This window comes from Spinacia oleracea, chromosome 4 (assembly GCF_020520425.1).
Source record: "Spinacia oleracea cultivar Varoflay chromosome 4, BTI_SOV_V1, whole genome shotgun sequence".
NCBI lineage: Eukaryota > Viridiplantae > Streptophyta > Magnoliopsida > Caryophyllales > Amaranthaceae > Spinacia > Spinacia oleracea.
Genome location: NC_079490.1, coordinates 177804552 through 177829797, shown reverse-complemented (window position 1 = coordinate 177829797; position 25246 = coordinate 177804552). Strand labels below are relative to the sequence as shown.

Sequence of the window (25246 nt, the reverse complement as noted above, 5' to 3'; positions counted from 1 at the left end):
CTAATACAAGGATGTTAGGTTGGTGCTATAGCCTATAGGTCGTGGATTGTTTAACAGCTTCATCTACATTAGAAAAGTATGACATAAGCTAGCTTCATTACTAAGCCTTGTACATTAATTAATCACAAATATATTATAATACAACATAAGTATACGTTTTACATTTCTCTTGTTAGGTAGAAACTATTAACGTATAATTTTCAGAAAAATGATCACACATGATCTTTTGTAAAAAATATTTCAGAAAACGTGTCACGGACAAAAGTTTTAGTAACGTAATTACAAGAATTTTACGTACGACATGTTTCCACTTATATTGTAGGCCCAAACTATGAATAATATAATTTAAGAGAAATTTGTCGATCACAAGTAACCTTTTGCAAAAAAGTTTAAGGAAAATTTGTCACAAAAGATGCAAACACGTAAGGCCACGTTCTTTTGGACTTATAAGTCTTATGTTTAGGATAATTTAATTTTATTTCAGTTAATTTCAATCCAAAATAACAGGGTCTAAGTCCAACGCGCGGATGGTACAGGCGCGTGCACCTAGATCTAGGTGCACCTGAACCAAAACGCAGAAAAATAAGAACAAAACGCAAAAACATAAAAAAGCAATAAAAAACATAAAAGAACACAAAAACATAAAAGAAAGAACATCAAGAATTAAACCAAAAGAACAATAAGTAAAACAGGAAAGAACAATAGCATTGAAAACGCAGAAAAATAAGAACAAAACGCAAAAACATAAAAAAGCAATAAAAAACATAAAAGAACACAAAAACATAAAAGAAAGAACATCAAGAATTAAACCAAAAGAACAATAAGTAAAACAGGAAAGAACAATAGCATTGAAAACGCAGAAAAATAAGAACAAAACGCAAAAACATAAAAAAGCAACAAAAAATATAAAAGAACACAAAAATATAAAAGAAAGAACATCAAGAATTAAACCAAAAGAACAATAAGTAAAACAGGAAAGAACAATAGCATTGAAAACCAAAAAAGGTTAAAACAACAAATAAATAAAAACACGTAAAAGAACAATAAGTAAAAACACGTAAAAGAACATAAAACACTAAAAAGAAAGAACATCAGCAATTAAACGAAAGAACAAATAGAAAAGAACAATCATATTAAAAACCAAAAAGATTAAAACACGTAAAAGAACATAATACACTAAAATGAGAGAAGATCAGAAAGTAAAGGAAAAGAACAAAAAGAAAAAAAGAAAAACACAAACATATTAAAAACCAGAAAGGTTAAAACAAGGAAAGAACGATTTCTCTGCACTTTTAAAAAGAACATGGCAAATGCAACACCAGACGCACAAAAGAACAAAAGAACCAACGAAAAGAACAACAAAAACGTTAAAAAGTGAAAAAACCGCCAAACAGAAGTTTTTTATTGAAATAATGAACGTGGCAAGAAAAAAACCGCAAAACAGAAGTTTTCCTATGAAAACATAAAACGTGGCAGTTAATTTCTCTCTCCTCAAAATCTTTTAATAAAAAAAAATTAAATAAGTTACTTGTCTTTCATTTTGTATTTTAAAAAATTAAAAAGTAGATTACTGTTTAAAATAAAAAAAATTAAAAAATATAATTTAAGTAAAAACATTAATAAAAAACAAATTTAAAAATACTAACAACAGATAATAAAAAGAACACAAAGGAGACTCAAACGAACATCATTTTCTTTACTTATAGGCCAAAAGAACAAAAGAGCGGACGAAAAGAACAACAAAAAAAAAAGGAAGTTTAAATTTGAAAATACTGTAGCAGTTATTTTCTCTCTCTTCAATTTATCATATATAAAGACATCATTGAATGCGACATTTATTTTCACTTTCACACTCAACCTACATGCAAAACCTTCACTCACCAACAATCAAAAAAACAGTGCAAAACCTTTCAAATTATTGCAAATCCGAACTTCTCCAATTTGGAATTCTACTATTTTCACTCTAAAAACTTCCCCAATTTGTTTTTTGGAAGTGATAATCTGGTTACAAAAACTTGAACCCTAACAATTGAAAATGGGGAAATCGAAAAAAGGAGAAGAAGTTGATGCGAAATGTTCTATTGAGTAAGAATTCAACTTCATTTTTCTTTTCTTTTTTCTTGAATTTCAGTTTAATTTTAATTTTTAGAGAATTTCCCATGAATTTTAATTTTCTATAAAATTTCATTTGAAGGGATGATGTTCCTTTGACAACGACTTTATTGAACTTAAGAAACAAAAAGAAGAAAGAGAAAGAAATTACACCAACAATTGATGCGGATTTGTTGGAAGATATCAACAAAGAAGTTTCAGAAACGGAAGAAGAAGAAGAAGAGAGCGAGTAAGTGGATTTTTTAAACAAAAACCTAGGTTCATTTACACCTTCTGTTTGTTCTTTTTGTTTTCCTTAATGTTCTAATTACAATAACGAAACCAAATACATTTTTTAACGAATTTAAAAGTAGATCTACATTTATGTTTTTTTTTAAATGTATTTTAAGTCACTGAATCATACACTTAGAAGAACAATGGTATAGATTTAAAAGAACAACGAATGTTAACTCAAAAGAACAGTGGAAATTTAAATTAAATAAGTAGATCTATGTTCTTTTATTTATTTACTGTCTGTTCTTTTTATTAGCCCTACTGTTTGACGAACAATTCGCCCAGGTTAAAAGAACAACAAATAGACTAAAAAGAACAGTACAATTTTGACGAACTTAAACCTAGATCTATAATTTTGTTCTTATCTATTGAATTTGATCTATGTTCTTTTTTATCTATGTTCTTATCTATAAAAACTTAAAAGAACCAACTGTGCAGGTTTAAAGAACAATCAATGTAGACTCAAAAGAACAACCAATGTACACTCAAAAGAACAGTACAGTATTAATGTAGGCTTAAAAAGAACTATGCATCTAGAAGAAAAGAACAGTCCATGTCTACTTAAAAGATCACTAGGCATTAAAAGAACAATCAATGAAAATTAAAAAGAACAATGTGCTTAGATTTGATAAGATGGTGTTCTTTTTACTTGTTCTTAAATGTATTTTAAAAAATAAAGAACAATCAATCACGGATAAAAGAACAAACCATCTACATTTAAAAGACAAACCTAAAACTGTTAGCACACAGTAAAAGAACACTTAATAAAAAGAACATAAGAAAAGGAACATATAAGCATACCTTGATCAACAGTTGAACAACATTTATCAACAACATCAACATAAATCCTCAGCAAATGATCACAATCCTCTTGAATTTCATTATCTCCTTCAATTTTCTTTCTACGAAAATTAGCAAATTGTATTTTTTCATCTCCTGAGAATTAGTATTCTGATTAATTCACTAATTCTCAAAAAAACAGGAACAATAATGCGAAAAGTTGGAGAGAGAAGAAAGTAGAAATCGCATTTCACTCTTTCTCTCTCTTAAATTCTCTCTTCTGTTGAGAGAAAATAAAACCTCTCATTTTTCTCTCTCTAAAATGTGTTGCTAAAATTATGAAATGATGAATGAATGAGAATATGGAGGACAAACATTATTTATATATTGTATATGAAAAAATAAAAAAAATCAGATGAATAAGATATTGTACAAGGGTGCAGGATGAGAACTGTGCACTTGTTTTTTGTGTTGTTCCTTTTTTCATAATATGTGTTCTTTCCAAAAGCATAGCTGTGTTCTTTTGTACACGACATGTTGTTCTTTTTCCATTACATGTGTTATTTTAAACATTTTTCTGTTGTTCTTTTTTCATAACATGTGTTTTTGGTGTTGTTCTTTTTTTCATGACATATATTTTTTCATTATAGACTTTCCAAACAAAGGAAAGCATTGCAAGAACAACAGAAGATGGTGCAAGCACTTCAGGAAAAGCTGCTACAACAGGAAAAGCAGCTGGATCTGATTGAACAAAAAAAGAAGGGTGGAGAAGGACAAAAAAATTCCAGCAAAGATCCTGAAAAGCAGGAAGAAACTGAAAAGAAAGAGCATGAAGTAAAAGTGCATGAAGAAGTGAAAGAACCTGAAAAAGAGGAGGCTGAGGTAAAAGTTCCAGAAGAGCTGGATGAACCAGAAAGAAAAGAAAAGAAAACGAACTTAAAAATTACTTTGAGGTATCATCTGTGTTTGTTAATACTATTTCATATTTACATTGTAGTTGTTATTTTTCGTTTCTTAAACATACTTTTGCATTTATGTTTTTACTAGAAAGAAAAAAGACGGAGAAGAAGCTGGTGAGGAACCTGAAAAAGCAAAGGGGAAGTCTAGGAAATCAATACCAAACAGGAAAAGGACAAGGTAACTTACATAAATGGTGTTCTTTTTATTTTCTGTGTTTTACTTTTTTTTTACTACTTATGTTCTATTGTTTTGGTCAACAGAAGTCAATTGCTGAAAGAAGAATTTCCCGATCTTATCAAAGAGGTAAAGCAGGAATTGGAAGAGGCACATAAGAAGAAGAGCTTGTTGCCTGCTGAGAAAATTTCAACAAAAAAAGTTGCACCAAATGCTAAGAAGGGGAATGGAGTTACTTTGAAAAAGACTGCAGCACTTAAGGTAAACTTCACATTACCCTTTTTGTATATCTTTTTATTTACCTTAATGTTATATTATAATAGAGATAAATGCTGTGTTTTAAATAAAGAATGTTCTTTTTTTCCTGTCTTGTGTTCTTTACATCATCATTTATGTTCTTTTTTCATTCAGAGGGGTAGCAAAGTTAATCAGATAGTTGTGAGGGAGGTTTATGAAGACGAGGAAGATGAAGAAGGAGGTGAAGAAGAAGGTGAAGAAGTAGAAGAGGAAAGTGAACCCTTAATGAAGAAGGGGAAAAAAGTAGTTGAGAAGGTCAAAAATTTTCTTAAGTTATTTGTTCTTTTTCTTCCATATAATGTTCTTTTACTCCCTGACTAATGTTCTTTATATTTTTTCTTTTTTCCAGAGAGCAACAAGAAGTAAACAAATTGTTGTTTCTGATGAGGTCATGGAGGAGGTGGATGATGAGAAACCAAAATCTTTGGTTGTTGCCAAACCAAAACCTGAAGAAAGGAAACTAAATCTAAGGCAAACTCCGCAATTGATGATGCGATTCTTGAGGGGAATTGCATCTAATGAACCACATGATATAAGAAAACAACAAGCCATCGTGGAGTTAGGCTTTGGATCTCTTCTGCAACTTGACATCCCACAAAACGAAAATCCATTCCCGTACGAGTTGGTTAGGAATTTCAACTCGTCCGACCGGTCCTTACATCTACCAAAGTCTTCCCTTGATATTACTGTAGAGGATGTATACCTGGTGTACGGTATACCTATTGGAGGAGCTCCGGTCGTGGAATGGACGGATGAACAAGATCCTGAAGTGTTGAGGGTTTTTGCTGAATTTTGGGCATACTGGCAAGTGAAGTCTGGATGCCCAAAATTGAAAGAAATGGTTGAAAAACTGATCAAAGATGAGACTCCAGTTGATGATAACTGGAAGAGATCTTTCCTAGTGGTTGCAGTTAACACCTGCATTAAATCCACTACTAATTTATCGGTAAACATCAAAATTCCTTTGTTTCTCATTAATGTTCTTTTATTTCTCATTAATGTTCTTTTGTTTGCGTATTATGTTCTTTTAAATGTTTATTAATATTTTTATTGTTCTTTTATTTGTTTGTCGAATTCCATGTTCTTTCTTTCTCTTTCACTGTTCTTTTATTCTGTATGATATTCCATGTTCTTTCTTACATCAAAATTCCTTTGTTTCTCATTAATGTTCTTTTATTTCTCATTAATGTTCTTTTGTTTGCGTATTATGTTCTTTTAAATATTTCTCACTGTTCTTTTATTCTGTATGATATTCCATGTTCTTTCTTACATCAAAATTCCTTTGTTTCTCATTTATGTTCTTTTATTTCTCATTAATGTTCTTTTGTTTGCGTATTATGTTCTTTTAAATGTTTATTAATATTTATTGTTCTTTTATTTGTTTGTCGAATTCCATGTTCTTTCTTTCTCTTTCACTGTCCTATTGTTGTACTTTCCTTTATATGAATGTTAGTTGTGTTCTTTTCAGTTGTATTCAATATTCTTTTGCTCTTCTTTCATTGTTCTTTTCATTCTCTCTAATGTTCCTTTATTTTCTATTGAATGTTCTATTTTCTTATTCTATTTAAAATCATAATTAATGTTCTTTTCTTTTATATTTTTCTGTTTCAAAAGCCAAACTTCAGATTCCTAGCAAGCACTGTTGACTTGGAGCAAGTGAGGAATCTAAATTGGTGCCAGTATGCATACACCAGCCTTCTTGGGGCAGCTATGTACTGGAATGTGGACCGTAGCAGATGGTTTGCTGGTCCACTACCATTTCTAATGGTAAATTTCAATCATTAAGCTAGCATTTCCCTTTGTTATATATATTACTTTCATCTTCTTCTTTCACCTAACTAACAATAAATTATGTTGTTATTGTTAAATTAGGTATGTTATTTCGATCGGGTGCAGATCATGGAAGAGTACCCTCCAAGGAACTTCCCCCTAATTTCTTGCTGGACAAGAGATATGATAAGCAGCAGGGTACGCAATGACAATGCTACAGGCTTCGGACATGGCTTGATTCTGGACAGAATTCAAGGTCCACCTGAGCTACAACTGTACAGGGAGGATATGGAGCTGCTCAAACAGCAAAAAGCACTCAGTGAACAACCACCACCACTTCTTCTTCAACACCCACAACAACAACAGCAGCAACATGATGAACAACCATCGCAGCAACCACTGCAGCAACCACAACAGCAACATCAACACCAAGAGCCTAACTGGTCCACAAATGATGTGTCCAGAGAACATCAAGGTGCACCAGTGACTCAACTCGGGGATGACAAAGATTTGCCAGAGCAACAGGCAGACCCCAGTGAGAAAGCAAAAGTCCCTTCTACAATTGAGGTAAAAATTAAATTCACTCAACAAAACCATTGCATTTATTTTTTCAACGTTTTTGTTGTAATGTTCTTTTTCCTCCAACAAATGTTCTTTTACGTACTCAATATAATCTTTTTTCCTACCATGTTTTTTGCTTTCTGTGTTTATGTTCTTTTTATCAAAAACTAGTTCTTTACGTTCTTTTACATGTTCTTTTAAATGTTTATTCATGTTATTTAAGCATGTTCTTTTTTCTTAAAAAGATGTTCTTTACATTTGAATGTTCTTTTATATGTTTAAGCATGTTATTTACATGTTCATTTATCTCTTTAACATGTTCTTTCGATCTTTAACAATGTTTCTATGTTCTACTTGAATGTTCTTTTAGGGATCTCTCTTGTTCTTTTTTCCATTCGAATGTTCTTTTTATTTATCCAGTCCTTATTGTTGTTATTGTTAAACAGGAATTCCATGCTGAATTCACTAAAACCACTACTGAACTCAGTAGTGTCATGAACAAGTTCAACGACTTATTGTCGTTGTCCAGAAAGTTCTTTGACACTACTATTGATGTCAAAAAAAGTCTGCCATTCAATATGGCAAAAATGTGGTCAACATGCTCTGGAACTGAAATTCCAGTTACTTTTGAGAAGGGCAACTCTACAGAAGAGCGGCAAGAAGGAAGGAATACTGAGGAGATTGGTTCAATCCTCAGTCAAGATAAAGAATTTTTCAGTTCAGACTACTTCACAATACTATTTGAGGAAGCAGTACGAAAGGCAACAGAAGGAAATGAAAGAAAGGAAATCAAGGAATCTGAGGATGTTACATTTGATTTGCCACCATTTTTAACACCTCCGATCATGCCTTCCCAGCCTAATGTATTTGCTGATTTGACATTGAAGCTTGGAATGGTTTCCGATTCAAATCCTCCTCCTCAGGCACACGACTTTGAAGAGGAAATGAGATTAGAAGCAATCTTGGCAAACAAAACTTTGACTGAACGTGATTTGGAGACAATTTCAGGGGACAACAAAAATGAAGCTGAAAAACAACAGCCACCTACAGAAAAAACTGAGTATGCGTTCTTTTAAAACAGTTCACATACACATGTATAATAAATATGTGACTGTTTCTTTCATTATTCACAATGTTCTTTTATAAACAATTATTTGTTTTTTTATTCGTTTGATTTGTTCTTTTTATTAATTCTCTGTCTTTATACAATTATTTAATGGATCTTTTGTTTCTTTTATTCGGAATGTTCCTTTCATATATTTCTTTATGTTCTTTCTATATTTACTTTAATATCTTCCTACTTTTAATATTAACTTATATGTTCTTTTTCATTGCACTTTTGTTCTTTAATTCTTCTCATTGTGTTCTTTGTTCCTCCTCACATGTTCTTATTTTTTTTTTGTAATACACAGAGAACCTGAAAATGTGAGATCAGATATGGAAGGTTTAATCCAAGGAGCTGAAGATGGAAAACCAATGTCTCCAACCGTTAGAACTGAAGACTCCGAGTTTCAGACTATGGAAGGTTTAATCAAAGGAGCTGAAGATGGAAACCCCATGTCTCCAACTGTTAGAACTGAAGAATCCGAGTTTAATACTCCAACTGCTGCTGAGTCGCAGACTGAAATGGAAACTCCATCAATATTCCTGAAGTAAGACTACTGTATTTTATTAAAATATAATTTTCATAATCTTCAATTTAATGTTCTTTTCTTTCTCGCTTTTGTTCTTTTTATTTATAGTAATATATTCTTTTCTTTCCACTCTTTTAGCACTCCAAGTGCGGTGTACTCGCAACCAGAAAATGCACCTACATCTATGAACATAGAGTATGACTACTGCATTTTATTTTATAAGTTATTTTTCGTTTATTATTACAAGTTATTTTTCATTATCATTTATAAAATGTTCTTTTCTTTTCACTTTGTTGTTCTTTTTATTGTTAGTCTGAATTCGTTTTTCCCTCTAATATGTTCTTTTTACTTTATAATGTCTTTGTTTTCATAAGTGAGGAAGAGGATCCAGATAACGTACAAGTACCTAAACTTGTTAAGAGAAAGAAAAATGTTCCCCTCAAGTTACTGTCACCCTTCTTAACTCAGTATTCACACCTACTGGTTGGGGAAGAACAGTTGAATCAAAAGGAAAAGGACATGCGATGCGTACTGGATTATGCCTTTGGAAAGGGAAGCCCAACGTAAGAATTTTATACTATTACAAGTATTTGAATGTAGATGTTCTTTTTGTACATGTTCTTATGGAAATTTTATTTTCATTCTTATAACAGTCAGGTGTTGTACACTGATGATTGGAATATAGTTACCAGAGAAGAGTTTCAAACCCTAGGTATATATTTAATTATTGGAATTTAAAATGTTCTTTTAAATGCTGTTGATGTTCCTTTTACTCATATTTTTGTTCTTTTCCTTTAAAACAGCTCCCAATGCGTGGGTGATGAATAATGTTATTGACACTTTTGCAAGAATACTGAATGATGATCCAGATCAAAGTGTCAAGAGTAACTTGAAGTTCTATTTCTCTACAATCCCTTTCGTAAGTTTTAATATCACTAAAAAATCATATTTTCGTACTTCTTCAATAATTTTTATTATATAACATATATTTAAAATTATTTTTTTTTCGGTGCAGAATATGCTCTGCCAGAATGAACCGTATGGTGGATCACAGGATAGTCAAGCAACCGAAAGCAAACGCTTAGAAAATTTTATTTTAAGTGTACGCCATGAGTATGAAACTGCTGGTGTGAAGTCTTTGAAGGGATTCCATCTGGTAAAATTATAAAATTGTTCTTTTCTTTTTTACATATGTTCCTTTTCCTTTGTTTAATGTTCTTTTCTCTGCTTGTAGTTGTTCTTTCCAGTCTGGTCTGGTGATCATTTTTATCTCATTGTAATCAACCAAAAGGCGAAGAAGGTGGAGATCATTGACAATCTCTCCTTACCTGAAGGAATTACATATGATGATAAATATAAAACATTTGCAGAAAGAACTGTAAGTCTATTTGAAGAATTTCCTCTTATATATTTTATTTGTTCTTTCCTTTGTTGTTCTTTATTCTTTTACTAAATTAAATGTTCTTTTTTCCTTCCTTTGTTGTTCTATGTTTCTTTGTTGTTCTTTGTTCTTTTACTAAGTTAAATGTTCTTTTTATTTCAGTTTGAAGCATGGACAATATTTTCTGAACAAGAAGGACATCCTTTGCGGAAGGCACAGATTTCAGCATATGAAATTGTGTTGCTTGAAATGCCATGGAAGAACAGAACAAACAAGACTGATTGTGGGGTATATGCAATGAGGCATATGGAGACCTACAAAGGCAACCAGACTTGGAATTGTGGCTTCAAAAACACAGATGAAGATGTAAGTAAATTTTGAATATATGTACGTATATTATTTTAATATATAATCTTTTATTAATGTACTATTTTATGTTTTCAGAAAGACTTTATTTGCAGGCTGAGAATGCGGTACGGTACTGAAATCTTATTATCCGTTCTGAACAAAAGGCATGAGCTAATGTATCTGGCATTGAAGAGAGCTAATCAAGTTGAATAGTTGGTTGTTTTCATGAAGGCAGAATAATATTTACCTTTTATTAGAAGTATGCTTTAAAAAACAATGGTATATTTTGTAGATATGGTTATTGCTGGAGTTATGGGTTGTTCTTTTAAACATGTGTGGTGTTCTTTTGGAAACAATTAGATGTTCTAGTAGTTGCAGATAAGTAGTTTGGATATTTTAAACAAGTATTTCAATTAAAGGTTCAAGTTCTTTTCAATCCCAGACCATGTTCTTCTATATCATGGGATATGTTCTTTCCTTTCCAAAATTCTTTTTATTCTCTTTTAGTAAGTTCTTTTCACATTTAAGAATATACTCCTTTATGCAATAATTTTGCAATCCTAATTGCACAAAAATAAAAACAAAAATAAGAATATATACAACTAAAAATTCTCATTTCAAAATATTGAATGAGCCAAACATCAGTAGCCCGTAAAAATATACATCAAAAGAGTAAAAGAACATTGTTGAGAATACAAAAACAAATGATTAAAAACACAACAAACTAAAAATAAAAATATTACCAATCGTAAATGAATCTACAAAGGTTGTATGTGTACTCCAAAATAATCATCTGGAACATATGCTTCCAATTGTGAATTTGAAGATGTTGGATGAACCAAAACCCCACCAACAGGTAAATTTATGATACACTGAAAAAGAACAAACAAACAATAAGGAATAAAAGAACATGATAAAGAAGAAAAAAGAACAAAATAGATAATAAAAAAGAACAGTTCAAAAAAGAACGTAATAAACATTAAAAGAACAAATAGATGTTTTTTTTAAAAATGAACTGTTTAGCAAAAGAACATAAACAAAAAGACGAAAGAACATATAGAAAGAAAAACGAACAATGATAAACAAAAGGAACAAACTAAAGGAATAGAAGAACAAATAGATTATTAAAAAGAACAGAACATAATAAAGTAAACTAAAAGATCATAAACAAAAAGGATAAATAGAAAATAAAAATGGAAAAAAGAACAATGATAAACAAAAAGAACATTCCAAAGTAATAAAAGAACAAATAAATGTTTAAAAAGAACAGTTTACCTGATCAGTAGACTGAGTTTCCTCCCTCAAATTATCAACATGTCTTTCTCTTCTCTTGTTCCAACCTTTCAGTTTATTGCGTTTCTTCTCAACAATTCCTTTAGGTCTCACATTCCTCTCTTTAGCCTTTTCAGTCCCGTTCTTAATCTTCCTCTTTCGCTTTGGTGGATTTTGAATCATTGTTGGAATGACTTTTTCAGCAATCGGTTCAACAACATCCGGCAAAACTGTGTCTGTTGAAGGCTCAATGCCATCAAGTAGAGTTTCTTCTCGCACATACTTGTTTGATACATTACCATCCCCTTCAACACCACCAATATACTCCTTCACTTTGCATGACATATCCAACACACCCAAATCAATAAGCTTCCTTGCAGCCGGACAATGTTGAGCTTCATTTATAACTTTAATGCAATTTCTTATGCTTTGCATCCTCCAAACTGAAGCAGAAACAACACTTACTTCATTATCTCTATCTTCTCCTTCTTCAACAATCATGTTCATAGCCTTTTTGGTCCATCTCTTCATAATGTATTGTTTGGGAATCTCTTCAACATTATGGACAATGAAAACTCGAAGAATATGAGAACAAAGAACTCCTATCTCTCCATATGACTTGCAAGTACAATCAACAACCAACTCTTGCTCATTAAACATCACAACATGTCTAATAAAATCCTTTGTAGGATGCCCAACAATGTACTTAGAAACTGGAAACTCATAGGAAATGCGTTGACACCTCAAACCAATTGCTTTGATGAATCGTTGCTCAAATATCAAATATATTGCAATGGTATACACATCCCGCGCATGCAAACATAACATGTTATCCGCACATGCGTAATATCTATTTCCAGTAGAAGAATTATAATCTCCCTTGTTCTCCTTACTTCTCCATTCATCAATTACATCTAAAAAACACTTATAAAAATCACATAAACCATTCGTTTTATGCAACCTCCTAGAAATAGAATGATTTGTCGTCTCACTCCTTTGAGAAGATAAAATACCCCCAGAAAACCACTCTTTGTTATATGCAGGACACCATTTCTCTTTCAAATCATATAACCTCTCTATCCATTTGTGTGTCTTGCAATTGTAATCAGTCATAAGACTACAAAAGAACAAACGAGGAGAACAAAAGAACAATCAGAGACACAAAACGAACGCCCTGAGTAAAACAAAGAACAAATGAAGACAAAAAAAGAACAATATACAGTACAATAAAACTTGAAAAGAAAGTACACACAATCACAGTTCAAGAAGTATGGACTCTATTAAACAAAGAAAAGAACATTAAAATACCAGATTAAAAGAACAAGTTTCATCAACCATGAAAAGAACACTATTTAACATTACAAAAAACATGTCGTCGAATGAAAAGAACAAAACAAAATTTTAAATACTAATCAGTCTATTAGCAAAATAATTTTTACCTATTCCAATAATGCTCGAACTCAGCAACTGTGTCAGTATATTTCAAAACATAATCAAACCGACGTTTGAAACCTTCTTTGGCCATAACACCTTTGATGTTTACAACAGCATTTTCCCCTATGTGCCATGTACACAAACGATGCCTCGATTTTGGAAACACTTCCCTAAAAAACCATAAACCAAAAAAATAGATAAAAATATAAACTAAACAAAAAGACAAAAGAAAAAGAACATAAAAAATTGTACAAAAATACAAAAGAACAAAAGTGTTTGATGAACGAACATACAAACAACCTAAAAGAACTTTACCTTATAGCCTTGTCCATGGCAGAAGATTGATCAGTCATGATAGTCACAGGTTGCTTCCCTCCCATTGAAGTCAAAAAAGAATTAAAAAGCCAGTCAAAAGTACCTGCCTTCTCATTCAATATAAAACCCACTCCAAACATGATATTTTGAGTGTGAAGATTCATTCCAACAAAAGGCCCACAAATCATATCGTATTTATTAGTACGATAAGTTGTATCATGAATCAATAAATCACCAAAAGCTTCATAATCAGACCGCATTCTTCCATCTCTCCAAAAAAAATTGATCAACTGATTCTCTTCATTCAATTGAAAATCATAATAAAAATCATGTTCTTTAGCTTGCCTCATAGCGAACCATCTGATCAACTGATTTGAATCACAACCATCCAACTTTTTCTTCTTCTCTGCCAAAACAGCATCATACGCGTCAGGAACAGTGAACCCTAAATTCGCCTCACCACCAACTTCTTTCCTCATAGCTCTAAGAACATCAGCAAGCTTCGTGCCACTACAAGTAAAAGTAGTAAGAAAAGCCAATTGTTCTTTTGAAATGTGCCTATGTGACCTAATAAGGTGTCTCTTATTAGCAGGAACCATTGAATGGTTATGCAGACGGGAATGTTTAGAAAGAACATACACTCCAGTTTTCTTATCAACATCAAACTGAACTGAAGCCTTGCATCCAGTTCTCCTATCAATTTTTTTAAAGGATTTAGGCACAACACCATCTGGATTTTTAAACCCCTCGTATGCACAAACAAAAAACCGTTGTCGAACTATTCTAGTACCACTTCTATACTCCTTTTTACCCTTCCTAGTACCAAAACCATTCCTAAATGCATGACTGTTGTATAACTCATACGCCTCATCATCATCCTTAACTACACTTCCCTCTAATGAAACTGGTTCTTCAAAATCTGCATGACGATAAAAAAGAACACAAAGAACATCATAAGTATGATAAAGGAACAAACACAAGACGTAAACGAACATTGTGATAAACAAGTAAAAGTACAATTCATGTACCTTGGCCAATAACCACATAGGATTCTGGATCCTCATTAGCATCATTTTGTTCTGAATTATTAACTGAATTATTTAATATATCTGGAAATTTATAAAATAAAAAAAATCAGAAAAAAAAAAGAACAAAAGAACTTAAAAGAACAGTAGCCATTAAAAAGAACAATGCACAGAGTAAACGAACAATCCATGTAGACTGAAAAGAACACTAGGCATGAAAAGAACAATCAAAGAAGAGTTAAAAGAACAATCAATTAGTCAATCAAAAGAACACATTAAAACTTAAAAGAACAATTTGGGCAGATATAAAAGAACAACCAATAAAGAATAAAAAACAACAGTACCTATTAGAAAAGAACAATGCATCAAGAGTAAATTACACACTCCAACTAGACTGGAAAGAACACTACGCATTAAAAGAACAATCAATAAACAGTTAAAAGAACAATCAGTTTTGTCAATCAAAAGAACACATTAAAACCTAAAAGAACAATATCGGCATAATTATCAACAATCAATTTTGTCAATCAAAAGAACAATGTAAACTCATAAAAACATAAAAGAAAAATCCGTGCAAATATAATAAAAAAACCAATAAAGAATCAAAGGAACAGTAACTATTAAAATGAACAATAAAAATAGAGTAAACGAACACAAAAGGTGACCGAAAAGAACACTATGACTTAAAGAACAATCAATGAAGAGTTAAAAGAACAATCAATAAAGAACAATCAGTGTTTATTTGAAAAGCTAAATATAATAAAAAGGAACGTCTCAATACGTATTCTTAACATGTTCATTTGATACTGAAAAATGTTCTTCTGAAATGATACAATGTTCTTTTCTGCAAACAGACAAAATCAACGTATCTTCCTTAAATATAATAGTTATTACAGAATCAGTTTCACCACATAAATGAAATAAATGCGAAATCAACGAAAAAACCAATTCGTAACCTTCATTATCAACAATCACCAAAATCAACGAAGAATGAGATTCAAAATTAAATTAATCAAACTAATTACAATCACAAAAAACATAAAAAGTACGATTATTATGAAATCGAAATCATAAAATCAAAGAAAAATGCAACTCGTTATTACAAATTGAAATAATACCTTCGTAACTCTGATTTTCAGCTGAAGAATTCAGATGACAAGAAGAAGAATCATTCGAAATTGATGTTGAAACAGAGAAATCATGGAATATTTGAGAATTTTCCATCAGTTTCTCTCTCTAAAAAAAATTTATGCACAAATGTAAGCTTTCTCTCTCCTATTCACACTTTTTGAATTCAAAATTATGAAGCCCAGACATATAAAAAGGAGCGAAGAACAAAAAAAATCGCGAAAACTAAACAGGGAAGAACAGAGCACATGATGTTCTTTTGTATTGTGAGACTTGTTCTTTTTAACTGCAGAATTAATGAAAATACGCGTTTTGTTTTAAAATGTTTGCGTTTTAATCCCAGTGCACCTAGATCTAGGTGCACACGCCTGCACCATCGAAATTGCGGTCTAAGTCCTCCTTTCTACTATGCCACCCCCCTTTCTTAACGCGGTTAAAAAAAAAAAAAATCTACACACGCTAATACTTAATTAGTCTAGGGAAGAACTTGTTATGAAAATATAGTACGAACTAGCAAGTTAAGAGGCCAAAGAGGGTGATTAGAAAGTTAACCAATTTGAAAAATGGACACGAACGCCGTTATGTTTATTTGGGGGTTTCGTGCATGGATGAAGGTTATCTGTGACTGTGGTTGCTCAACTACTACTTCTATTCTTGAAAGTAATCTGTATTCAGTTAATACATTCTAGCTAAAGTAATAGCAAGAAAATAACGGTGGAAATAACAAGGTGTACGGGATACTTCATTGAGCTCAATTAAGGATCCTAAGGCCCAAACCATGAAATATAACTTTAGTCTATGACCTAAATCTCACAAGTCCTATAAATACCTATTTTAGGGCAAGGTAAGAAAGAAGATTCCTCCACTCTCACACTCTACTCTCTCTACTTTATCTCTCTTTATTATACCAGACACTAATAATGGGCGTCGGATGTCCCGATCCGGGGAACCTCTCCGGGTTCAGGGTTCACTTTGCAGGAACTCACCTCCACGTTCAAGATACGAAGATCCGACCACACTACAAGATTCCTACATAGGAGCACAAGTTAACTTTCATAAAAAAAACTCATGATTAGCAAAAAGCAATTCAAATGTTAGCCTGATTTTTTGGCGACTAGTTGTTAGCTGGTTTGACTAATTGTTACTCCTTCCGTCCCGAAATACTCAAAACGGTTTGACCGGTACAGAGTTTAATGAATTATAATTGACTTATTATTTAATTAGATGATACTCCATCCGTCTCTTTCTGTTCTTTACATTTTCCTTTTTGGGTATTTCAAAATGTTTTTTACATTTCTTTTTATATTATCACATAAATGACTTAGTATTCTATCAAAATTTGTGTCCAATTATTATTTTAACCAATTAAATTCATTGGGTCATTTAATCTCTCACACTTTTCCATTGGGACATTAAATTTGTCCCATTTTCCAATATCAGAATTTTGATAAAAGTGAAAACATTGTAAATAAACGTAATTTATCTTGTTTAAATAAAAAAAATTTGAGGAATCTCGATGCAAATTAATTAATCGTTAAAAAGCGTGAAAAATATCAAACGTAAAGAACAAAAAGAGACGGAGGGAGTAGTTGGTAGTGGGATATTTTTTTTAATATAGGTAGTGGGATGTGTGTCAAACTTTTTAAGTGGTAAGGGGGTGGGGGTGGGGTAGTGAAAATTTTTAATGTTTATTTTAGGGAGTAGAAATGTAGGTGGGTCCTTGAGTAAGTAAGAAATTGATATAATATTAATAAAATTTTCCATTTTTAGAAACGTTGCAAGTAATCTAGGACGGCCTTATAATGAAAGCGTTTCAAGTATTTCGGGACGGAGGGAGTAGTTTTTAGTTGTTAGTTATTTAATGTGTAACATGTCCATTAAGGACATTGACATAATGGGGGTTGTTAAATTTTGGACAATATACGACAAAATTGTCATTTACACTAACTTTTTCAAACATCTAATGCAAAAAGCTCTTATATTGAATATTTTTTCAACATTAGCTTGTTCATTGGGAAACTTTCTTCCAAACCTCTCATTAACTTTTTGAAAGGGCCAAACATCTAATTCACCTTAAAAAACTTTTTCTTCCTCCAAACCTCTCATAATCAGCTTTCACTTACTTCGTGATTCATGTCTTTCGGTCATGGACTTTGCCTTAATGACTCTATGATGATCCATCATTGCACTTGCGTTGTGGGAGTAGTCTTTAATAAACAGGTTTGTAGAGATAACTTGCGGGAGAAGTTATCATGGGATTGAGTTGAGAGATTATCTATTCTTCCGTATTTATAAATTCTACTTTTATTTTCTAGTCATGACTACAGTATTTATTTAAACTTTAGTTAATGAATTTTAAACTATTTAATGCTTTGGTTTTGGGCATTAATGGTTCCGGTTGTTGATTGACCATTAACTATTTATTATGTTTTGAAAGTTAGTTATTTCCGCTGCGTAATTCTGATAAATAGCCTTAGCCGTTATCACGGTGGCGGTAATATCTTGGTAATTCTTTTATATTAGTCGGAAAAAGGAATTGTTTGGGCTCCCAATTGATTCTCAATTGGGCCACTAAGTCCAAAGCCCAATGGCTCTAAACAAACAGCATTAAACCTACCAATGGTTAGTCAGCCATCCATCAAAGGCCCAAGGCCCAAAAGCAATAAATGACCTATGGGCATTTATTATGCAAACACTATAAATAGGCCGCCAAGGCTCACACCTCAAGGTACGTCGAATTTATCGCCTTAAGACTACTCTTCTAGAGAACTTCTCTCTAGAATCCGAGCATCGTTCTTACTTAGGCATCGGAGGGGCTTTCCTCGGAAACACCCCCGAGGCTAGTGACTTTGCTCTTGTGCAGGTGAATTCGGACTCTACTCATTCAAACAAGCAAGATCTTCAACACATACAAAAGGGCCTTCATTCGAAGCCCATTGTTTCCATCTTTACAACACCGGAACAATTTGGCGCCGTCTGTGGGGAAGAACACTTCAAAGCCTTTGAAAGACATCAATCACCTCTTTTCGCGAAAATGGTTAATGATGTTATTAACAACAATGATGACGATATGATGGTGCGGTCAGATTCAGAATCTGACCAAGAGGAGCACCCTCAATCGATGGCGAGGTCACAGCCAAGCAGAGCTACGACCGCCACAAACGCAGGACCTCCGATTCCAACTAGGGAAGCTCACTGCGGCCATGACCATCATGCAAAACTTCCTCTTCAATGAGAAGCAGCAAGGATTGGCTAAAGACCGTAGAGAGGAGAGGAGGACCAGGCGAAGGCTGAACGAACAGCCCAGTGTAGAAGTGTCCAGACCCGAAAGAGAGCTACTCCCCTTGACAGGAACACACCTGACGTCGAGATGGATGGAAAGCACATGGGACACCCAAAAAAGGGCACAACAACAACCAGATTGGTTTGCAAGACCATCGCCTACTGCAACAGCTCTCCAAAGCGAATCGACTACTCGTAACACTCGGATCCGAAGCTCGGTGCTCAGCAGGTTGAGGCCCTCGGTCCACTCAAGGTTAAGACCTTCGATCCACACGAGACTCGGGGTAGGCGAGCCAAGCAGATCTGGCGAACGACCCGAGGTCAGTAGCCGAGAGAGAAGAAGAGACAGGAGGCATGATCGAACCCCTAGCCCCCATCGTACGCCCGAACGTTCTAGTCACAGAACCTCGGCAAACGAAGGCATCAGGGCTAGACTCGGGAAAAGAATCATGACTCCCACGTTATCCCCTTTCTCGGACGAGCTGATCATGGAAGAAATACCGAAGGTAAGACTGCCAGCACACCTAACCTACAGCGGAATCACAGATCCGAGGGATCATGTCATCTCCTACGAGCAGCAAATGTTCTTGAGTCCCTACTCCGAAGCATGTTGGTGTAAATATTTCTCAACCACGCTAACCGGAGTGGCGGGAGAGTGGTTTAGATCGCTGCCGAAGGGATCGATCAAGAGCTGGAAAAAGCTGAAAAAGAGATTCTGCACACAGTTCGTGAGCAACAATCGCCCCGAGCGAACCACAGCAGAACTGACCTCAATCCAACAAGAAAGAGACGAAAGTCTAAGAGAATTCATGGCCAGATTCATGAAGGAATCAACAAACATACCAAACTTGCAGCCAGACGTGGCCATCTTCGCCTTGAAGCACGCGCTCCAGGAAGGGAAGTTCCGTGACGAACTCTCAATGAAGAACCCCTCCAGAATAGCTGACGTGCTCCAAATGGCTGATGCGTTCATCAGAACCGAAGAGTTCAACAAGGCCGCTGCAAGATTGAAAGGATCGTCGGATCCGAGAGACACAAAGAATACCCAGAGCAAGCCCGAGGGCGGCTCAAGGAAAGGGAAGGAGAAAGTAGGAGCTAGAGAGATGAGCCCGAAGAAAGACGGGAGAAGGGGTGAACTTCAACCCAAATACACTAACTACACTCCACTAGCTCTGCCCCGAAAAGAGATCTTTAGCCTCAACAGAAATGATGAAAAGTGGAAACTACCGGGGAAGCTCAAGTCCAACCCAGCTCGGAGAAACAAGAACAAGTGGTGCGAGTTTCATGATGACTTCGGTCACCACACCGAAGAATGCAACTCGCTGAAAGACAACATTGAGGACCTCGTTCGCCGAGGCTACCTGAAACAGTACTTGTTAGACCGAAGGGAGGAAAAAGAAAAGGCCGCCAGTGGCAAACAACATGAGCAACCCCAGAAGAGGGTCTACGAAGCAACAGGACACAAGAAAAACGACATCCTGGTGGTGTTCGGGGGGCAGAAGTCTGGCCAGGCCAGCAAGAAACACCTAAGAGCCCTCTCCCATCGGGTCAACTTCAGCGCGGTGGGAGACAACCAGCCACACCCCCCGAACATGACATTCACTGCTGATGATTGTTTCGGAGTCCAGTACAAACATGACGATCCTCTAGTCATTTCCATGGACCTCAATAACCACAACGTACATCGGGTGTTAGTCGACGGAGGAAGTGCCGTCTATATCATCTTCAGAAACTGCTTCGAGCAGCTGATCCTCGAAGAATCAGAGGAAGCACTGACGAAAGTCAGTTATCCTCTGATCGGATTCAACGGATCCGCAGCTATCCCCCGAGGAAAGATCACCCTGCCAGTCACGGTGGGTGAAGGCCAAGCAGCAAAAACCCTTCGGGACGAATTTTTGGTGATGGATTGCGATTCCGTATACAACGTAATCATGGGAAGAACCATGATCCACAAGATGCAAGCAGTCCCCTCCACATACCATCAGCTGATGATATACGTTTCGGACGCAGGGTTCGCCGAGCGGATTAGAGGCGATCAAGAGGTCGCAAGAAGAACCTGCCACACTGCCGTCCGAAAACCCAAGCTAGGGGACGGCCCCGAGGAAGAAAAAGGAGCTACAGGAGAGGAAAGCGAGGCAAAAAGGAGAAAGGCAAGCACGAGCAGCCTATCTCCCGCAGAAGTTGATGCCCGCCCCGAAACCCTATCTCCTGAACCAGATCAAGAAATGGAGGATATCTTCCTCGAAGATAATTCAGACAGGAGCGTCCAAATAGGCAAGGGCCTAAGCTCGGGGCTCCGAATCGATTTGATCCGACTACTCAGGGATCACAAAGACATCTTTGCATGGTCAGCAGCAGATATGCCAGGGATAAATCCGAAGCTGATTTGTCACAAGCTGGACGTCAACGCTGAAGCTCGGCCAGTCAAGCAAAAAAAGAGGAACTACTCCTCGGAGAAAAACAAAGCCATCGCCGAGGAGGTGAAAAAGTTGCAGGAGGCCGGATTCATCGAACCATGCATGTATCCAAAATGGTTGGCCAACGTGGTGATGGTCAAAAAAGCGAACGGCTCCTGGCGAATGTGCGTGGATTTCACAGATCTGAACCGAGCCTGCCCCAAAGACTGCTATCCCCTGCCAAGGATAGATCAATTGGTTGACTCCACCAGCGGCCATGCACTGCTCAGCTTCATGGATGCCTTTTCAGGCTACCACCAAGTATTCATGCACCCCGATGACAGGGCAAAGACGGCATTCATCACAAGCGCAGGAGTGTTCAACTACAAAATGATGCCTTTCGGCTTGAAAAATGCCGGAGCCACCTACCAGAGGCTAGTTGATCACGTCTTCGCCGACCAGAAAGGGAGGAATGTGGAGGTCTATGTGGATGACTCCATCGTAAAAAGCATCAAGGAGGAAGACCATGTCAAAGACTTGGCAGAGACCTTCGGAAATCTGAGGAAATACAGCATGAAGCTGAACCCAAAAAAATGCGTCTTCGGGGTGAAGTCAGGGAAGTTCCTCGGATTCATGGTGAGCGAAAGAGGAATTGATGCGAACCCAGACAAAGTCCAAGCGGCGTTGGATTTACCCGAGCCGAAGACCAAGAGAGATGTGCAGAGGCTAACCGGCAGGTTAGCCGCACTAACAAGGTTCATATCAAAAGCATCGGACAAGGTGATATATGCGTTTTATATAGAATTTTTGCCCCCGTCCCTTAGTACTTTTATGTATCAAACGTGCTCTTAGGAGCCGTTTCTAGTACTAATGTGTGTTATTGAGTGTGCCTTGAGTTTCAGGTTTGATTATGAGAAATTGGTCGTTTTAGACCCGTTTCATTGTTGATCAAGGCCACTATATGAGTCCGAGAAGTTCGGGACCCCATCGTCGACTTTCGGGAGCCTGAGATGCTTATGGTTGAGCCCCGGGAGTTAGACTTGGTGATACGGGCGAGATACATTGAAGATTGCAAATCGCCCTGGAAGCTGAGGGCGAAATGCAACCATCGGGCGGAAGTATAAGCAGGCCAAGTTCATCAACGCGCGCCCGATCGGGCGCAGCTCGCCCGATCCGGATCGGGCGGTCAATCTGGAGGTTTTGTGGAGATTTCGCAACCCGCCCGATCGGGCGGATTTTGGCCCGATCGGGCCGACTATCGAGTGATTAGCCCGATCGGGCGAAGCGTCGCCCGATCGGGCGACGCCAACCTCCAGCCGTTTTTCGCGTTTTTTAATTCCGTTTTTAAGCCTTATTTTGGCAAAACTATATAAGCAAACTTGTTTTATTTTTGACGTACATCTTATTTTTCCAGCAAAAAACCCTTAGTTTATTTTTCTAAGTTTTATTTTTCTCTCTACATCAATTCAAACACTTAGTTTATTTTCAATCAAAGAAAAATCGAAGCTTTCATTTGCTATTGTCCTTTAATTAGGTATTATTCCTTATTTCAATTCTTTGTTTAAGCTTTAATTATGTTTTCAATCATGCCAATTGCTTTGCTTATTGTTAATATGTGTGAGTAGTTGATTTTCTAGGGTTTTGGGAATCCATGAACGAATGTGAAAGGATGATTAATTGTTGTTGATTGTTGGTTTAGCTGTTAATTCCTATTGATTGCCCTTATTTACTTTGCAATTAGATTTGCGCAGGTTTGATTGTATTAGTTTCGCAATATCAAATTAAGATTCGAGAGATGCAATTTGATGTTTAGGCTTGTTTCAATAGGTAGAATTGGGATTAATACGTAGCGAGAGCCCGTTAATTCTAAGTCTATGATTAGTATCGATTCGAGAGAGCATGCTGGTCTAATTAACTGTTATATTGATTGTTATCGATTGTTGTCGTCTTGGAATGTTGTTCATCGGTGAACCTATGCCCTAGACCTTTTAATATCTGATTTCTTCCTATTTTATTATCGTCCTAGTTATATTATACAAATCAATCCATATTCTTGTTACCAGTAGTCTAGATTAATAATTTAATAGTAGAAAGAACATTGTTTCCCTGTGGATACGATCCCTGCTTCCCTTGCTATATTTTTAGTTGGTGAACGTTAGGTTTATCTTTGATAGGAGTGCGATTTAGCCTGTCAAATTTTGGCGCCGTTGCCGGGGAAACGGTTTTATTTTCTGTTGTTGATTGATTATCCTAGACTATTGTTTGTTACTACTCAAGGAACTCGCGTTCCTTGAGACCGGATCTCACATTGTTTTGTAGTCTTTGTCTATGCCCAGGACCGTAGGTACTAGTAATCTGACTCCATTCGATCCTGAGCCCGAAAGAACCTTTCGTAGACGAAGAACTTTCATTGCACAGTGTGGGAATTACTCTGATTCTGATCATAATATTGGCGATCTTTTTCCTTCAGATACAGATTCAGTTTCAGAGATAGAGATGGGTGACGAAAATCTGATACCGCCACCTACCCCAAGGCTTACGGACTATTCTAAGCCAAGTCTGTCCGTACTACCAAAGGCGATCATGCCTTCTATTGCAGCTGAGACCTTCAAGATTGAGCCCGCATTGATTAACATGATCGAGAGACGCCAGTACGGTGGGGAACCAGGTGAAGATCCGAATCTTCACATTCAGTCCTTTATCCAATATTGCTCCACCATCAAGCAAAAGGGATTGACTCCGGAGCAGACTATGGAGATACTTTTCCCGTTCTCTTTGAGTGGGAAAGCTAAACTGTGGATTAATGGGTTGAATCGGGCGGCTTTGAAAATCAATAATTGGGAATCCTTGGCTCTTGCTTTTTATGTTAAATATTTTCCACCTGAGAAAACGGCTCGTCTGAGGGGTCAGATATTAGGTATCTCACAACAAGCGGATGAGAGTTTGTTCGAGGTTTGGGAGAGATTCAAGGATTTGCAAAGAGAATGCCCGCACCATGGTTTGGAAGATTGGTTCTTGATTCAGCAGTTTTATAATGGTCTGGGCAATGAGTCTAGATGTTTGTTGGATTCAGCTGCCAGTGGGAGGTTCATGCAACTTGAGGTGCCTAGAGCTATGGAGGTGATTGAGGAGATAGCCATTCACAATGCCCAGTATGGAAATCCTAGGGGTCTATCTAAGAGGGGTGGTAAGCATGATTTAAATTCTATTGAACAATTAACTGCCCAATTGACTGCTTTACATTATAAATTCGATAATATGCAAGCGGCCAATGCTCAATCTGCCCAACCTGTTAGTGTAGCTGCTATGAGTGCCCAACCTACTACTATTTGTGAAAGTTGTGGAATGTCTGGTCATTATGCACAGGAATGTAGAAGCTCTATTGAACAATGTAATGCTTTTCAATCCTACAAACAAAACAACCCATTCTCCAACTCTTACAATGAGGGCTACAAAAATAACCCTCTGCTTTCCTACAGAAGCAACAACATCCAAAACCCTCACCAAGTTCAACATCCACCACCACAACCATATCAACCCCCACACCCACAACCTTACCAACCCCGAAACAACTACAACCAACAGTCTAGTGGGCCACCTGGGTTCTCTAGACAACACACATCACCCCCACAACCACAACCTCAAGCCACACAGCCTGACCCTATGCTAGTAGAGATGAGAAACATGATGCTACAAATGCAAAAATCTCTAAGTGAAAAGGATGCAAAAATCGATGCTCTTACTGCTCATAACAAGATCATTGATACACAGCTGGCACAGATGGCTACTACTATTGCAGGGAGGCCACCAGGCCAACTTCCTTCACAGCCCGAAAATAGGGAGTCTGCTAATGCAATTACATTGAGGAGTGGTAGGGATTATGATGGTCCTTCTATGCCGGTTGAGGTTGATTCCGGGGTGTCTGCTAGTGATCTGGTCAGTGAGGAAATCCCGAAGATAGTTATGGGTGAAAAGGAACCAGCTGAAAAGATAGTCAATGAAAATGAGGCTACAACTGCGGTTAAGAAGGGAGCGGATATACAAGTACCACCTATTGCACTCCCCTTCCCAAACCGACAACTCAAGAATAAGCTAGACAAGCAG

General features: G+C 36.0%; 3 protein-coding genes and 1 non-coding gene across 4 annotated transcripts; 2 read left to right on the top strand and 2 right to left on the bottom strand.

Annotated features, from left to right (window-relative positions):
* Positions 1-539: 539 nt before the first annotated feature.
* Positions 540-8140, top strand: LOC130472363 (uncharacterized). Its single transcript, XM_056843063.1, has 10 exons — positions 540-2085; positions 2195-2341; positions 3816-4118; positions 4213-4302; positions 4386-4560; positions 4711-4851; positions 4946-5542; positions 6211-6363; positions 6469-6933; positions 7374-8140. Exons 1-10 carry the CDS (start codon positions 2036-2038, stop codon positions 8001-8003), a joined length of 2751 nt encoding a protein of 916 aa, XP_056699041.1. The 5' UTR covers positions 540-2035; the 3' UTR covers positions 8004-8140.
* A 205-nt stretch (positions 8141-8345) lies between these two features.
* LOC130472362 (uncharacterized) lies at positions 8346-10747 on the top strand. Its single transcript, XM_056843062.1, has 9 exons — positions 8346-8579; positions 8700-8756; positions 8936-9124; positions 9215-9273; positions 9365-9480; positions 9577-9717; positions 9796-9939; positions 10105-10308; positions 10387-10747. The coding sequence occupies exons 1-9, from the start codon at positions 8365-8367 to the stop codon at positions 10501-10503; spliced, it is 1242 nt and encodes a 413-aa protein (XP_056699040.1). The 5' UTR covers positions 8346-8364; the 3' UTR covers positions 10504-10747.
* A 138-nt stretch (positions 10748-10885) lies between these two features.
* LOC130472361 (protein FAR1-RELATED SEQUENCE 5-like) lies at positions 10886-15108 on the bottom strand. The gene is made up of 5 exons (XM_056843061.1): positions 14340-15108; positions 13312-14230; positions 13002-13166; positions 11566-12679; positions 10886-11162 (listed from the first exon to the last, which is right to left on the bottom strand). The coding sequence occupies exons 2-5, from the start codon at positions 13908-13910 to the stop codon at positions 11049-11051; spliced, it is 1992 nt and encodes a 663-aa protein (XP_056699039.1). The 5' UTR covers positions 13911-14230; positions 14340-15108; the 3' UTR covers positions 10886-11048.
* Positions 15109-24037: 8929 nt separating this feature from the next.
* Positions 24038-24144, bottom strand: LOC130460170 (small nucleolar RNA R71). The gene has a single exon (XR_008920114.1). It is a non-coding gene; the product is annotated as a small nucleolar RNA R71 (small nucleolar RNA).
* Positions 24145-25246: the final 1102 nt, after the last annotated feature.